Raw genomic sequence first — 16,661 nt, forward strand, 5'->3', positions numbered from 1 at the left:
CAGCTCTGCATTTCTAGTCCAGATATTTAAAGATGCATTTTAAAAGTCCTCACAATGTGAAAATAGTATTCATTTCTCACTCGGTAATTTTGTAACTGTTAAATAGCATGAATTAATTGGAAGGGATGGTGATAATTATTCATAAAGTTTGAATCTGACTTTGAATGTATATTTAATTATGGATTATTTAGATTCAATTATAGAATAGGATCCTCCAACTTTATCAAAAGAAGAAGTATGGGTAAAAATGTAAATCAAAAAATGCTTAATATCAAATATTTCTCATAACAAACATTTTGTTTTGTTCAATTTCAGTTTCAACTTACTTTGGTAATGTTTAATCATGTCACTGATACAAGGAAAAGTGATTCGTGGAGAGATGTAATAACCTCCATTGTCCAGACTTCTGATTTTGTAGTGCTTAATAACATCGCCATGCACAGGGTCATAGTCTCTGACAGACAGAGAGTAACTTCCTGCAGGGGAAAAAGTACAAATAAAGATTACGTTTATATTTCACAAATAAGATCAACATTATACAACACTGTGGTACTCATTTTGCCATAGAAATATGCAAAATGTGCATTCTGTTAAGTGTGTGTCATTTTTAAATTCCTATAAAAAGTTTACCAGAAGAACAAACCTAACAATTTATTTGCTATGAAGTTTACCAACAAGACATTTTCCTTCTCCATGATAGTTACTTTTTATTATTTCATTCAACTGGAAAGTTATTTTCATTCTTTTCTCTTAACATTTCAAGATTTACTCTAAATAATAACACCAAAGTCTCAACAAACATACAGCAGGGTAAGAAATGGCCATAATAGTGTCTGCTTTCTAGTCACTTTTAGCACCAAACTAATCACTTGACTTTGTTATTTGTTACAGAACTGTAAAACTTTCACCACCAGAACATAATATATCTTTTTTTCCTTTCAGAAATCTAGAATAGTTTCTGAGGCTAATTTCCTAACTAATGCTTCATGAGGCCACACGTCACTTCCTACCTTTTAAGGTTTCACTTTCTCTGATAAGAAAGGCTCCGGCGCTGTTCCCTGGTGCCAGAAGCTGCCTTTCTGCGTCTTTCCTGGTTATATCCTTGAAAAACCATCTGAGAAGACATGGTAACAGTTTGTGGGTATTATGGTCAAGGGAAGGAAAAGATCAAGAATAAACAAGAAATCTATGGCAGCAAGCAAAACAATCAAAGAAAACAACACATAAGGACTTACTCTTCCGTTTCCAAGGTGTTGACTTTGGCTACGTAATTGCTGGGGATGAAGCCTTCTCTCTTAGTTGAAAGGGATTTTGCTTTCCACCATTCCCCATGCCTGGAATAGAAAAACATCAAAAGGGTTTTGTATTCAATGACTCAAGAAACTACAATAGCAATTGTCTTAAGGTGTTTATTTGGGAAGGGAGATCCCTGGAACCCTAGAATCCGGTGGGAAAATTCACTCCTCTTGATGAAATAAAAATATTTAGAGATTGAAGCAAGGGACCACAGCCTTGCAACTGAAGTGTTGGTCACTGTGCTCAGCGCTGCATAAACTAGAATTGGTAAAAATGACTCCTATCTTGAAGAAGCAAACATTTGTCATTTCCCCCAGGATATGTAAGAAAAGCTTTCTGATCTTTCCAGGAGTGGAGTCGAGGGAATAATTGACTACGGTTCATGTTATAAACTCCTTTGTTATAACATCTAGTTTTCCATAGACAGATGTTATAAAAAATATTTTTTTAACTCATAAAATAATTCCAAGTAGGTAGGTTTCATTCATCAAGGAAACAGGGAGAAGGCTGAGGCCAGTGAAGGTGGCAGGAATGAATGGGTTCCTGTGAGACCCAATGATGTCTCCCTTCAAATTCCCTCACAGACACAGGATCCTTGTCTATGAGACATGAAGGACAGCTACAACTGAAACTAACCTGTTACTGCCTGTATGCCTGAGTTACATTTATTTATGTGCACATACATACACACTTAATCCTTAAATCAATCCCACAATACAGACATGTCATTCCCATTTTATAAAGGAAACTGAGGTTGAGCTGAAGTGACTTGTCAAGGTGACATAGTTATTATGTGGCAGGACCAGGATTAGGCGCAAGTAAATGGTCAATTAGTCATCAACAACTGCTCTCAGCTACTGGTAACTTATAATCAATAAGGGGTCTTTAATAAGGGGCCTCCTTCCTCTAATTCTGGTTGACAGGCCGGTGTATGCATGATTAGTATAAAAAAGCAAGCTAGAATTAAGATAGCTGGAGTTCTTTACTCTCATTATTGTCCAGAGCCCTGTGGTTTAAGCAGCTCACAAGTCTGCATGACATGGAAAACTAAAGGAAATGATGACAACCAAGCGCCTTCACGGAAATGCAACTGCAACTGCTGCTCAGTAAGGGCTTTTCCAAGATGACCACTATTTCAGCATGGTGCCCTCAAAAATCAAACCAGATTGGGCCCAGAAAATAGACAAATTTGAGTACTATAACTAAAGAAAGATGGTATTAAAAAAAATACTCCTAGAAAGGAGTATTTTTTTTTAAAGATTTATTTTTTTATACAAGAACTGGGGTACAGGCCAGATGTGCAGGAGGGTGAGACAATTCACCAGAGACAGAGTGGGGAACAGGAGAGGCAGAAGACCAAAATATGCTGCTGAGGGGAGCAGCTGGCAAGGCAGGAGAGGTCAGCTGTGCCATGTGGGTATCTCCCTGGCCAGTTGGGATCGAACCTGTGCTGCAGAGTCTGTGGATAGCTTCACAGCGCAGTGCTCAACTGCCACCAAAGAACCCAAGAAAGATGGTGTTTAAAGTAATATGCAAACTGCACTCAGGCACAGATGGATGAAAGAACCAGGATTTGCCTTCAGAGGGAAACCTCTTGGAGAGTGCTCATAGCCAAACCTAAAAGAAAAATTCCTTTGACTCTCTTCTGTCCACTCCTAAGCATTTCTGGCAAAAAGAAGCCAGGGAGGCCTCCAGCCCACCACAAGAAGGGGGGTTGGCTATTGCTGTGTTGCTAAAAGTTATACCAGAGGGAGAGTTTGCACGACTCAGAGGTCCAGGGAAAAGCAGCAGGCACAGAGTGTGTGGGTGCACTTACTCTTCCAGGACTTTCATCTTCTCTCCTTTCTTGAAAGACAAGTCATCTGGGTGGATGCCATCGTAAGGGTACAAAGCAATGACAATGTCTCCTTGCTCCTCTGGATCTAAAAATGAAAACCATAAGCAAAAAACTTTAAGAATCTGTCAAGTTCAACAAATCCTCATCAGATATAAAGGATGAAATGGCTTTCTAAAGAGAGGGACAACTGGAACGACATGATTCCTCTGCTGAGGAGACTCAGGACTGCATGGGCTATCGCAAGTACCATAGCACACACTGCAGGACTTGTTACCTCAGCTCGCATAGACCTACAACTATAATTAAGTCCATTTCTGTATTCAAGAAATGCTACATCTGAGTTCACAGCAGCACTATTCTCAAAAGTGAAAAGGTAGATAGACTCTAAATATCTAGTGACCAACGGATGGATAAATAAAATATGGTGTGTATGTACAATGGAATATTATTCAGCCTTGAAAATGAATGAAATTTTAACACATGGATGAACCTGAGGGTTCACATAAGTGAATTGAACTGAACAGCTATTGTATGATATTCAAAGATTCCTGGAGGAATCTAACTCACAGACACAGAAAGCAGGGTGGAGGCTGCCAGCGGCTGGGAGGAGGAGGATGGGAGTGAAAGTTTAATGGGTACAGGGTTTCAGTCTGGGATGATGAAAAAGTTCCTGAAACAGATGGGGTGATGGTATACTTAATGCCACTGAACTGCACTCTTAAAAAATGGTGAAAATGATAAATTTTATGTTACATATATTTTTCTAAATTTAAAAGAAGACATCCAGGTAAACTACTCCATAGAAATTCTAGTTGTAGGGCCTCCCTGGTGGCACAAAGGGTTAAGCACAGCACTATGAAGCTATCTGCAGCCTCTGCAGCACAAGTTTGATCCCCGGCCGGCCAGAGTGCAGCAGACCTCTCCAGTCTTGCCCTCTGCTCCTCTCAGCAGTGTATTTCAGTCTATTCGTCTGTTCTACTCTCCATTCTGTCCCTGGTGAATCCTCTTACCCTCTGTACCTTTGACCTGCACCCTAGTTCTTGTATGCATAAATAAATAAATCTTTAAAAAAAAAAAAGAAATTCTAATTGTAAAGAAAAGAAATGACCATGTTGCTATGAAAACATACCTTTAGTTTGAAACCTTTGTCCTGGTAAAAGTTGAGAATCTGGAACCTAGAAGAGAGTATTTGTTAAAAGAAAATTTTTGTTTAGTTTTTCTTACATTCTTGTTGCATATTATATCGTTTTTCTTATCAGTAAGTTGGAAATAAGTGGAGTACAGAGAAAAGAATCTGTGGGGCTATGTCACAATTCAGCGAAAGGGCTCCTTGTTGGCCTGTGGTGGTGGGAAATGAGCAGGCTCTGAAAAGAGGCTGCTAGATGCTTCCTTGGTCATAATCCTACCTCATATTTGGTATCAGAATCCTAATAATACTTGAGATGTCAGTTTGCCCAACTAAATGATTATGCTTCCAAAGTCTCTAGGCCCCTAGGAAGCTGTGAGGAAGGACCTTATCTATAACAAGCAAGCAGATGTGTGGGGGCTTTGAGCTGATTCACCTTTTCTCTTGCCCTCTTCTTGCTGTCCAGGAACCAGGAAAGGCTGCAGTTGCAGCTGGCATGGAAAGAGACACTAACAGCAAGAGATGGGGCCCAGGTGACCGTGGAATTACCACCCAGCCCAAGACTATGGGTTTCCATGTTTCTCAGACATGTTTTAAAAGCTGTAGTGAGGGCTGTTATACTGAAGGTCCTGGGTTTTCTGTGACTTAACCTGACCCTGTCATGGGAACAGAATTCACTCCCTGTTTAAGTTGGAAGGTGAATTACCAGGAGATCTTGGAAGCACAAAAGGCCACCAAAAATCAATTTATATTTTTTCTCAGTGACCTTGGGGAGGATTGGTTTGGCCACTTTTAAGGACAGTACCAGATTCATGTAACTTTTCTAGCTCTCTTTGATAAAGATGACTTATGTAATGGGACCAAAGCAGTTTGTACTGGAATTTAAATTTTTGATGAAAGTCAGTCCAAAATATCTCTAGTTCAGTAAGTATGAGAAAGTTACTATATTTTCTGGTATCCAAAAATCATAGGTCCAAATTATCCTTCACTATTCATGCAAGAAGCTTTATACTGATTTTTAAAAACCATTTATATTTGCATCATCAGGCCGTAGGATCAATTTCAAATGATTTAGAGGAAAAAATTAGAAGATGACAGAGTCATTCTAAAAACAGCAAGCTGATTGTCAAATGTCAGAGTTCTTAACTTATACATGTTTTAATAGTCTTTTTATAAGATCAGAACACATGTTCAACTCATCTACTTCACTCTTTTTCTTTAAAATGTTCTTTCCTAAGAGTGTTTTTGCATCAATCCAGCCTCTCTATCTTCTCAGATCCTCCTGTAATCAATCCAGAGTGGGTACGTTTGGTATGCATCTGGCCAGAATGGAAAGTGTCAGCTAGGGCCATGCCATAACCAAACCAACTGGCTCATCAAATGAGGGCACTGTGACCAAGGCCTGCTTAAGACACTTCAGGTCTACACAAAGGAATTGAAAACTTGTAGACATGTTCCTACTTCTGCTTTCTAAACTAAATTTTAATCTCCTTTATTCTTAATAAAGGCATATATATTTGTACTGTTTTCTTTTGCTTTTCTGAATAAAGGAGATGTTCATTTATAATTTTTAAAAACCCACAAAAAAAAAACTTGGGTTTTAAAATATGTAAAATTTATAGCACATGATTAATAGGAAAAACTCATATTCTTTTTATGAGGTCTTCGAAGTCTATAATAAGAAATATACTTGTAATTTTTAGATCAGGGACCTGTTGAGACTGGAGGAGCCCACCTAGGCTGCATGGAGCTGGAAAAGGGCTACCCCCACAGCCAGAGGTGAGCTAAAAAGACCCAGAAGCTGGGACTCTTCTGGCCACCAGTTGGAACCCAGAGGAGCATCCAGCAATTTGAAGCCCAGCGGGTGATCCTGTCACCACAGGGCAGTCTGTGGGACCACAAGACCCACCTTGGAATTAAACAAATACAGAAGGAGATTTTCTGTGACAGCGATCACTAACATATTCATAGTACAACTACCCTACTGGAACTCTGGCATAAAAGTTTTTGACTTGATTGGACCACCAGTTTCTGACACCCCAGAAAGAGCACACCAAAAAGATGCCGGCCAGTACCAGCGACACAGTGTCCCAACACAGGAAAAATGAGAAAATAAGCAGCAGGGAAAAGAAAAACTACAAGCAACTAAGCAAGTCCTCAGAGAAAAGACACACCACAAAAAGAAAATGACCCACCAGATTGCAACAGTGACTTGGAAGAACTTATGGGGCCTTCCAAAAACACAATTTAAAATTGCCATGATTAAAAAACTGAAAGAAGTCAAAAATGATATGGGAAAAATAATCAACGATCAGATGAATGAAATTGAGTTCCTAAAGAGGAAAGTGAAAGACATGCAGGAGATCAAAGGATTAATGGAGGAGGTAAAGAACTCTGGGAAAAGCAGTGAAAGCAGAATAAAAGAAATGGAAGAATGAATAAGTACTCTCAAATACACAGAAATAAAAAGAACCAAAACAGAAAAGGAAAGAGAAGTACTAATTAAAAAGAATGAAGAAAGACTTCGGGAACTACCTGACTCCATGAGGAAAGGAAATACAAGAGTTATAGGACTCCCAGAAGGAGAGGAGAGAGACATAGGAACAGAGAAAATATTCAAGGAAATAATTGAAGAGAACTTCCCAAATGTGAAAAAGGAGCTTAAAATAGACATACAAGAAGCAAGAAGAACACCAAACTTCCATGATGAAAGGAAAAATACAGCAAGACACATAATAGGAGAGCTCCCAAGAATCCAAGACAAGGAAAAAATAATGAAGCTGACAAGAGAGAAGAAAGATAACATACAAAGGAAAAACAATCAGGCTGACATCAGACTTCTCCGAAAAAAACACTACAGGCAAGGAGAGAGTGGAGGGACATGGTCAACAGACTCCAAGACAACAAATGCCAACCAAGAATCTTCTATCCTGCAAAGCTTTCCTTCCTCTATGAAGAAAGAATAAGGACCTTCCCACACAAAGAGAAACTCCAGAATTTCATTACAACTAAACCCCCACTCCAAAAAATACTACGGGCCTCCCTGGTGGCAAAGCAGTTAAGCGCCGGCCACCAGCGAGGGTGCCACATGGTCCGCAGACCTCTCCTGCCACCCGCTGCTCCCCTCAGCAGTGTATTTCGTCAGTCTGCTTGCTCTGCTCCTCGCTCTGGCTCTGGTGAATTCTCTCACCCTTCCGAGCTTCTGACTGTACCCAGTGCTTGTATAAATAAATAAATCTATAAAAACAAAAACAAAAACAAAAAATACTACAAGGAGTCCTAAAGCCAGAACCAAAGAGGGATGAATAACAACAAAACAAGACCAAAAAAAAATTATTAAAAAATAAATAAAACCAGAGAAAAGACAAAAAAATGGCAAATACAGACACTAACATATCAATATTAACTCTAAATGTAAATGGACTAAATTCTTCAATCAAAAGACACAGAGTCACAGGCTGGATTTAAAACAAAACCCAACCTTTTGCTTTCTCCAGGAAACACATTTAACTGCAAAAGTTAAAAATACACTGAAAGTAAAAGGATGGAAAACCATCCTACAAGCAAATGGACCAAAAAGAAGGCAGGAACAGCTATACTTACATCAGATAAAACAGATTTCAAACTCAAAAAGGTAAAAAGAGACCCCAAGTGTCACTACATTATGATCAAGGGGACAACACTTCAAGAAGAAATAACACTCATTAACATGTACTCACCAAATGAAGGAGCACCAAAATATATAAGACAACTATTATCATCTCTGAAAACAGACATCAGAGAAAAAAAATATGTAGTAGGAGACTTTAACACACCACTATTAACAATGGATAGATCAATGAGACAAAAAAATAATAAGGACACTAAAGCTCTAAATAAGCTCATGGGCTTAACAGACATCTATAGAACACTAAACCCCCAAAAATCTGAGAACATAGTTTTCTCAAGCGCACATGGATCATTCTCCGGGATCGATCACATACTGGGACACAAAACAAACATCAACAGATACACCAAGACTGAAATCATACCAACCATCTTCTCTGACCATGAAGGCATCAAACTAGAAATAAATCTTAAAAAGAAGGCAAGGAACCCTCCTACCTCACGGAGATTGAAACCCACACTACTGGAAGACCACTGGACTAATGAGGAATCAAAGAAGAAATTAAAAAATACATTGAGTTGAATAACAAGGAGGACACCAATTTTCTAAATGTATGGGACACAGCAAAATCAGTAATAAGAGGAAAATATATAGCAATATAGGCTCACATCAAGAAACAAGAAAGAGGGTCTCCCTGGTGGCACAGGCAGTTGAGCGCAGCACTGTGAAGCTGTCTGCAGCCTCTGCAGTACCGGTTCAATCCCCGCAGGCCTTGGAGCAACCCACATGGTGAGCAGACATCTCTTGTCTTGCCCACTGCTCCCCTCAGCAGTGTATTTCATCGGTCTACCTATTGTGTTCCCAGCTCTGTCTCTGGTGAATCCTCTCACCCTCCCATGCATCTGGCCTGTATCCTGGCTCTTGTATAAATAAAAAATAAATCTTTAAAAAAAAAACAAGAAACAAGAAAGAACTCAAAGTAACAACCTAATCTCACATCTCAAAGAACTAGAAAAAGTACAACAGAAAGCCCTAAAACCAGTAGAAGAAAATAAATAATAAATATCAAAGCAGAAATAAATGAAATTGAAACTAAAAAAAAATCCAAAAGATCAATGAAACCAAAAGTTGGTTCTTCAAAAAACTAAATAAAATAGACAACCCCTTAGCCGGGCTCACAAAGGAAAAACAGGAGAAAGCACAAATAAATAGGATCACAAATGAAAGAGGAGAAATCACCACAGACACAGCAGAAATCAAAAGAATAATCAGAAACTACTATGAACAGTTATGTGCAAACAAGCCCAACAATCTAGAAGAGATGGACAAATTCCTACAACTCTACAATCACCCAAAGCTAGATAAAGAAGAAATAGAACACCTAAACAGACCACTTACAAGCAGTGAAATTGAAACGGTAATCAAAAACCTCCCCAAAAACAAAAGCCCAGGACCTGATGGATTTATAAATGAATTCTACCAAACATTCAGAAACAAATTAGTACCTATCTTTCACAAACTCTTTCAAAAAATTGAGAAGGAAGGGATAATACCAAACACGTTCTATGAAGCCAACATATAAAATAAAATAATTAAAAAAAAGAAATCTACTTGTAACTGTCATTCCTTGTGTTATTTTATTTTCTATTACTCACATTTATATTACACATTGTTCTTTATCTATAAATGTTTATGTAGGATTTTAAAATACTATATTTATGTGTATTATTACTAAATTACTAAAGCCATAAATAATCCTACATATTTTGAGTTATTTAATAACTCATTGAATAACTAATTTAATATTATTTATCCTGAATCATTAGGTATAATAACTTAATAGCATAATATATTCACTCTTCAAGGACAGAATTCGACTTTTAGTGGTGGACAAAAAGTCCACATTGACTTTAATGATGCACATCTTAAATTTATATAATATTATAGTGCAATGCTACTTCAATTAAAAAATGAGAAAAAGATTAAAAATGATCAAAAGATGATTTGCAAACTTATATTTCCCAAGAGGAACTGATGTCACTTTCAATTCTATCAATTGAAAATAAAATTGTTAAAAGTATAACTTTAAAAAAAGGCCAGCTGTGACTAATCAGTCTCAGTAATGACATGCAACTGTCATTACTGCAGGAAAACAGGGAATGGTGTGGAGAGTGTAGGCAGAAGGGCTTGATGACAACACCATACTCCAAAATGCCATGACATTAAAAATAAGGTAGACTAGAGAAACCATGAAACCAAATAAGGGCTCTAGGGATGTCCTGGAATAAGCTGCTTCCAGCTTAAATGCTGAGGATTCCTTAATACCAGACTATGGGGAGATATACAAATATACAGGAAGGGAATAGATGAGAAGAATGTAAGATCCGAAATAAAGTACATTTAAGGTTGTGATTATCTAAAGTTCTGTTTTTCTCTTCCCTGAAATGTAATAGTAGTTCTTCCTTTGCCAAGCATTTCTCAAAAGCACCAAATTCTTCATCATCCATATAAAATGTATAGACATTAGTCCAAGGGTATAGGTCAGAATTAGCTGCATTCTTTTCCTTTTAATTCTCTATAAGAAGTCATGACAGCATTATCTGTGCTATTTTAAATTAATTAATGAGTGACAAGATTGACTATAGTATGATATAACATATTGGCACTTATTTCGGTTTCTTTCTTGAATCCAGCATTTCCTTCTGCTTAGAGGCCACTGTTCTAATCTCACTACCTATCCTAAATCATACAAATTCAAATCGTATGTGTGTGTGCTTTTCTCCTTCTATCTTTGTGTAGAGTAGGTCTTTGCACCAGTGATATGAAAAATGATGTTTTTCTATACATAAAAGGGTGACCAAAGGCCCATTTATTATACAACAGTGGCCTGATTATCCCTAAAATACTTAAAAGCTATTGAAAGGGTTCAGTTATAAAGCATATCAAAAAATTTTGAGGCTCACAAAATTGACATGATTTTTTTGCATGCACGTGTTAGATTTGGTGTTTAAATTATGCAGCCATGCTTTGATCCTGCTGTGGGAATTCTCCCCTGAGACTATCTACTTACTGGCCTTTGCTGTTTATTGGACGTTGGATCTCTCACATAAATAGTTCGGTCAGTATTACGTACTGGTTGAGGCTTCAAATCTATTCCATCGTCATTCAGATTGTCTTTGCTTTTTGATTTTATACATCCCATAGTTCCTGTTGAAATATAAAAGCAATGACATTATTTTACCATTATGAAACTGACTTCAAGACACCAAAATCTCTCCTTGAAAGGAGAGTAAAAAAGAATATACTTCTTTCCTTATCATAAATAGTTTAACAATCTTAAATGTGGATACTGTTCACAAATTGGTTTGCTCGATGATTCATTTGTTCACATTCATTCAGCAACTACTAGTTCCCTTCAGGGAACTATTGCTATCTCTTCCCTCCAGGAAACTAGCTCAAAGAGATACCTTCAAAGAACTAGTCCTATAATGCTAAGCCTTTTAGCCAAGCAAGGGATGGTGAGGAGTTGGGCTGGAGGGGAAACACACCTTGGATACACGCTGAGGAGTTCATGTTTTTAACCTTGAAGACAAATAACATTATGTACAAAGTGAAATGAGGGGGACTGAGGCATTGAAGGCAGGCAGGATTAGAAGCTACAATGCTCAGACCTGGCGCCAATCGGATGTGACTTGGGGCCTGAGGAAATGGTGGTCGTTCCCCAAGACTGAAATGAGAGGAGAAAGGTTGAGGGAAGAGATCCAGTGACATCATTTGAGTGTAGGAATATCGAAATGATCAAAAGCAATGGGCTTCCCAAGAAGCTAAGTGAGTGTGGAACCCAGAGAGAAGGCAAAGCTAGAGGCCAGTGACTGCATCAGCAGTCATGACTGTGGATGTGAGGCCTTCTCTTCAGAGGAACCATGGCAAGAAGTGGGTCAGGGCTTGACCAGGGCAGAATGACACAACCATGCTTCTGTTAAAAGTAGAGAAAACAGGCCCAAAATGGAGTACTTCATGCCTGACTCCCACCCAGACTTACTACCTATTACAGTTTCAGCCTCTCCTTAAAGTGTCCTCTAAACTAATCAGTGTGGAGTTTCCCCCTCAGCACTAGTAAGATAATCCTCATGAGAGGCTCCCCCTGTCTTCCCCCAAGGGAAGGTGGCTTTGCTGGAAATATCTGCTTTTGCTAACAACTTTGTCCCACCCTCCATTTTTTTGTAACTCCTTACAGTATCTAGATGAGATGCTGTCCTATTCATGAGTTGTTTAAAGTCAATTAGATCTCTGAGTTTGTGAATTTTTCCTTCTGAATGCTAAACTCTTTTAGTCCTTTATTCAATTAATACTAAGATGTGTAGAGCACACACAAAACACAAAACATGGGGACTAAAAAGATGATTTTCATAAGTGGAATCATGTGAATCTTGCCTTAATGGAATAGCCCTATAGTCGAAAATATAAGTTAAAAACAAAATAAAATCCACTATAAGCTTGACTGGAAGGTCCTATGGGGCTGGCATTGAAGCTGTGTGTGCTGCTACCATGATTATAGCCGCTGCTTCTGCTTTTCACCCTGATAACACTTGAACCATCACAGGTTCTTGTCCCATGATGCCACAAAAGGGAATTTGTAGACAAACCTTCATATAAATTAAAAAAAAGGGAAAAGGAAAAACTCCCAGGCAGCAATGCCAAGGAGGGGCAAGGATGCTGCATGGGCCCATGTCTAGGGGATATTTAAACCTTTTTCCTCTGTTCTAAAATCTTGTCATCCTCTTTGGACTGGCTCTCTCAGTGGCTGTGCTTCTCTGGACCCCTGTGTACAGCTTTACAGCTCTGATCACTGCTACTGTCCACGGGCACTTAAAATTTACTATCCTTATTAACCTTAAAATTTATTGTTCTCAGTAGATCTCCTGGATTTCCCTGCTCTTATCTCTGAAGCCTCTTTAACTCTCCCGAGATCCCTGCCTGCACTGTTCCTGAAGCTGCCTACTTAACCCTAATTGCCCTAGTGTGAGAGGGTGGTCCTCAGGGAAAGGGGAGTTTCCAGGTTCCCTGCCCCCCCAAAGGAGGGTGGAGCTGAGCAGGGAGGAGAAGAAGCTTGAGAGGAGACTGAAGTAGGAAGGAAGCAGGATGGAGAACAGGGAGGAAACCTGGAGAAGGCACATGGAGCAGAGAGTGTATGAAGAAATGCAGGCTTGCCTTTTGGTCCTGAACTGGGTGACACTGATGTGAGTGAAAGACCTGTGGGGAAGTTAACAATGGCAGCTTTTATCTTGGTTTTGATTTTGCTCTTTTTCTCCCAGACTTGTCTGGCTGTTTCTGACCCTTTTCTCTGGGTCCCTGCTGGAAGGTGCTTTAGACTTGTGGCAGGCTTTTGGGCCTTGCTCTGGGCCAATCCTGTTTGGGTGGACTTTTACCCATGAGGGGATGTATAATTTGGGTGCTTGATTTGAAAGCTATATTCTTTATCTTTTCTGTATTACACGCTAATTGTATTAAAATTCCTTTCCATTAAAGGTCTATATGTTTTGTCTTGATGTAGCTGATGGCAGAACCTATTTAGAGCAAGCAGGTTTGGAGGTTCTGGGGTGCTCTCTCACTGCCCTGTAACATTAGGGCTCAGCATTCCCAAACCTGAACAAACACCAGATCTGTTCTGTCAACAGAACAGATTCCCTAGACACAACCTGTTAGGGGGAAGTGATGTCCTGAGTTAATCCCATACAGGATTAACTTTGTGGACTCCACCCCCACTCCAGACTAAAGCCATCAAGACTCTGGGAAAGACAAATCCCATCACCACACCAAGGGAGGGTGGCTGGGACCTGAGGGTGGAGTTGGGCAGCCAGGTTGGATATAAAAAACCAAACACGTGGGCCTTGGGCTCTCTCTGGCTTGCGATCGCTCGCCTCCTGGCTTCACCGCTCCTGGCTGGTGGCCAGCTCTCAGAGCGCCATTTTGGGATTCCTAATCGGTGGATCGGGTAGGACTCATTTAAAACTTTGTCTCCCACTTTTCTCCGAGAGCTGTACATTTCCTCATTTCCCCTTCCCTTTGTAAATAAACCTTTTATTAACCTTTCACGTGTGCCTGCAGTAGAGCATTGATAAGTCCTTTTAAGTGCGCGGTTGAGGACCCACAGTCAGGCACCCCGTTTTGTATCGGGATTGCTCTACAACAAACCTAGGAGATTGTCCTGGGTCAGCAGAAGCTGGATATGTCTAGGATAAGTCCAGGTTATCTTTAATTCTGAAGCACTGCCATTTGGGGACCTCTGCCGAGAACTTGGGACTTACAGTATGAGGAGAAGGGGTGTAGAAAAGGGGAAGGGGTGTAGGAAATCTCAAGAGCAGACTTGTCTCCTAACTGCCACCCCCACTACACTGTTGCCACAGCTTATCTCTACACGGTGTCCTGAATTTCCAGTAGTTCTGCAAGTTTTGACTTGTTTATCATTTGTTAGTTGAGGTATGATGCTTCTATAGGACAGTCACACTTCTTTCTGAAACTAGTGAGCTGTAGTTCCCAAAATAAAGGGGAAGCATGTACTTCTTTGATTCAAAACAGCACTTTTTTTTTTTCATATGCTAAACTTTCTGTGATGGAGATGGATTTAAAGTTGATCCTCAAAGAAGAAAGTTTTAGAGTTGATCTGTAAACAAACAGGTTCTTTTATCATCAGTCCCACCCACCTCTCAATCCCATCCCCCCCAAAAGCTGTGTTTAACTGGATCAGTCTTTCAAATAGTGATTTAGGGGCCTCCCTGGTGGCCTAGGGATTAAATCTCAGCATTATCACTTAGATGGACTGAATTCCATCCCTGTACAGGGAGCTGACCCAAATATGGTGCAGGAGACCTCTCCTCTCTAGCCCCCTGCCCTCCTTAGCAGTGTATTTAAGTAAATCCGCCCGTTCTGCTCCCCACTCTGTCTCTGGTGAATCCTCTCACTCCCTGCACCTCTAGACTATACCCCAATTCTTCTACATACCAAAAAATAATAAATAAATAAATAGATAGATAGATAGATAGATAGATAGATAGATAGATAGATAAGTAAGTAAGTGCTTTAGAAATGAGGGATGAGAGACTAAATACTGGAAAAGACCACCCAGTGAGGAGGATCCCAGAGCAAGGGGATGAGCCTAGCAGGTCAGCCCAACCCCCAGTCCTCTCTGGAGGGAAACCAGGCTGGCCAGGTAAAGGCTAGTGAGACTGGAGCTCTCTCTCTCTCTCTCTCTTTCCCTCTTCCTCCTTCACCCCTCCTCCCCCACAGACAGGTCTTCACTAATCACCCTTCTGAAAAATTCACCCCTCTGCCCACTTATCACCTTCATGCTCTTATTTCTCTTACTACACCTATATTCCATTACCTATTGATTTCTGTATGGCTAGCTACCCAACAGCATCATCTGATGGGTGCAAGGTCTAGCCTGGTTCTTCACTACAGTATTCCCAGCTCCCCAAACAGTGCCTGCTCAGCGTAGGTGCTCAAGGAGTATTTACTGAAACGAAGAATGAATGGGCCATGCAGCTCTGGCTGTAACAAGTGCCCATCTTGTTAAAAATGAGTAAGAAGGACAGGAAGGGCATTCCTGGTGATGCAGGGATTAAAGACAGTGCTATCAAGCAATTGGCAGCCACTGCAGCACGAGTTCGAGCCCCACCAGCCAGTGAGCAACCCATGGCACAGCAGACCCCTCCTGTCTTGCCCACTGCTCCCCTCAGCAGTGTATTTCAGTAGATCCGCCTGTTCTGCTCCCCATTCTCTCTGGTGAATCCTCTCACACCCCAGACCTCTGGTCTGTACTCCAGTTCTTATATGCATAAATAAAATAAATCTTTAAAAAAATGAAGGAAAGGAAGTGAAATCCATCTCAGTGACTGTTTTAAAAGACACAGAGAGACCTGCTGAACAACTTCTAGTTTATAGGAAATGCAGGGAATAGAGGAACAAAATGATCAGACAAATATCCATAACTTCATTAAAGACAACTAGCCTGGGTATTTCAAAAAGATCAGGGGGTGTGGCATTGGTCTTCCAAAAGGAGAGAGAACAGAGGGCAAGTGGGGAGGGAGGCCTGGAGATAGAGACTTATCCTGGATGGAGAGTGGGGAAGATGGAAATTTGAGGAGGACATGTAGCTAGGATCATTGGGAAAACCTAAATATGTTTGCACAACATATTAAGGAGTGGTTAGGTTTTATAGGCAGGAAATGATGTGGTTATGCTGGGAATCCCATGTCTTAGTTGATGCATGCAGGGAAGTGCTGGGACACAGGCTCATGGTGGCTGCAATTTTCAACATTTTGACTAAAATAAAAAAAAGGGACGGAAGAGAGAAGGAAAGCAAGGCACAAGTATCACAAAGTTGTTTTTTTTTTTTTTAAATTAGTGAATCTAGATGAGGTCTTTTTTTTTTTTTTCATTGTCTTGTAGATTTGGAGGGGGAGAAAATAAGATCTTATGAACAACTTTATGTGAAGAAAAAGGAACTCAGTCACTATCAGTGAGAATATAAATTGATGCAGCTACTTTGAAAAACAGTACGGAATTTCCTCAAAAAAAATGAAAACAAATCTACCATAAGATCCAGCAATTCCACTTCTAGCTATCTACCTGGAGAATGTGAAAACACTAATTTGAAAAGATACATGCTCCCATATACTCATTGTGGCATTATTTACAATAGTGAAGACATGGAATCAACCTTAAGCGCCCCTGATGGCCCCCTAAGCACTGAGCTCTGGCTTGGGGCCTTGCATTCAGACACATACCACTGG

At 39.9% G+C, this 16,661-nt stretch overlaps 1 protein-coding gene across 2 annotated transcripts in view; it reads right to left on the bottom strand.

Moving 5' to 3' along the window:
• LYN (LYN proto-oncogene, Src family tyrosine kinase) overlaps nt 1-16,661 on the bottom strand; it is a 122,035-nt gene that overhangs the window by 54,460 nt on the left and 50,914 nt on the right. Inside the window, exons 2-7 of one of the 2 annotated variants that reach the window (XM_037506481.2) lie at nt 10,937-11,073; nt 4,263-4,308; nt 3,113-3,218; nt 1,236-1,334; nt 1,011-1,114; nt 327-476 (exon numbers count right to left, since the gene is read on the bottom strand). In XM_037506481.2, coding sequence (XP_037362378.1) covers nt 327-476; nt 1,011-1,114; nt 1,236-1,334; nt 3,113-3,218; nt 4,263-4,308; nt 10,937-11,068 — 637 coding nt within the window. In that variant the 5' untranslated portion in view covers nt 11,069-11,073. The remainder of the gene's footprint in view (nt 1-326; nt 477-1,010; nt 1,115-1,235; nt 1,335-3,112; nt 3,219-4,262; nt 4,309-10,936; nt 11,074-16,661) is intronic. The other variant, XM_037506490.2, reaches the window with a different exon arrangement.

Source organism: Talpa occidentalis, unplaced genomic scaffold, assembly GCF_014898055.3.
Source record: "Talpa occidentalis isolate TD23 unplaced genomic scaffold, MPIMG_talOcc4v2.1, whole genome shotgun sequence".
NCBI classification, from domain to species: Eukaryota; Metazoa; Chordata; class Mammalia; order Eulipotyphla; family Talpidae; genus Talpa; species Talpa occidentalis.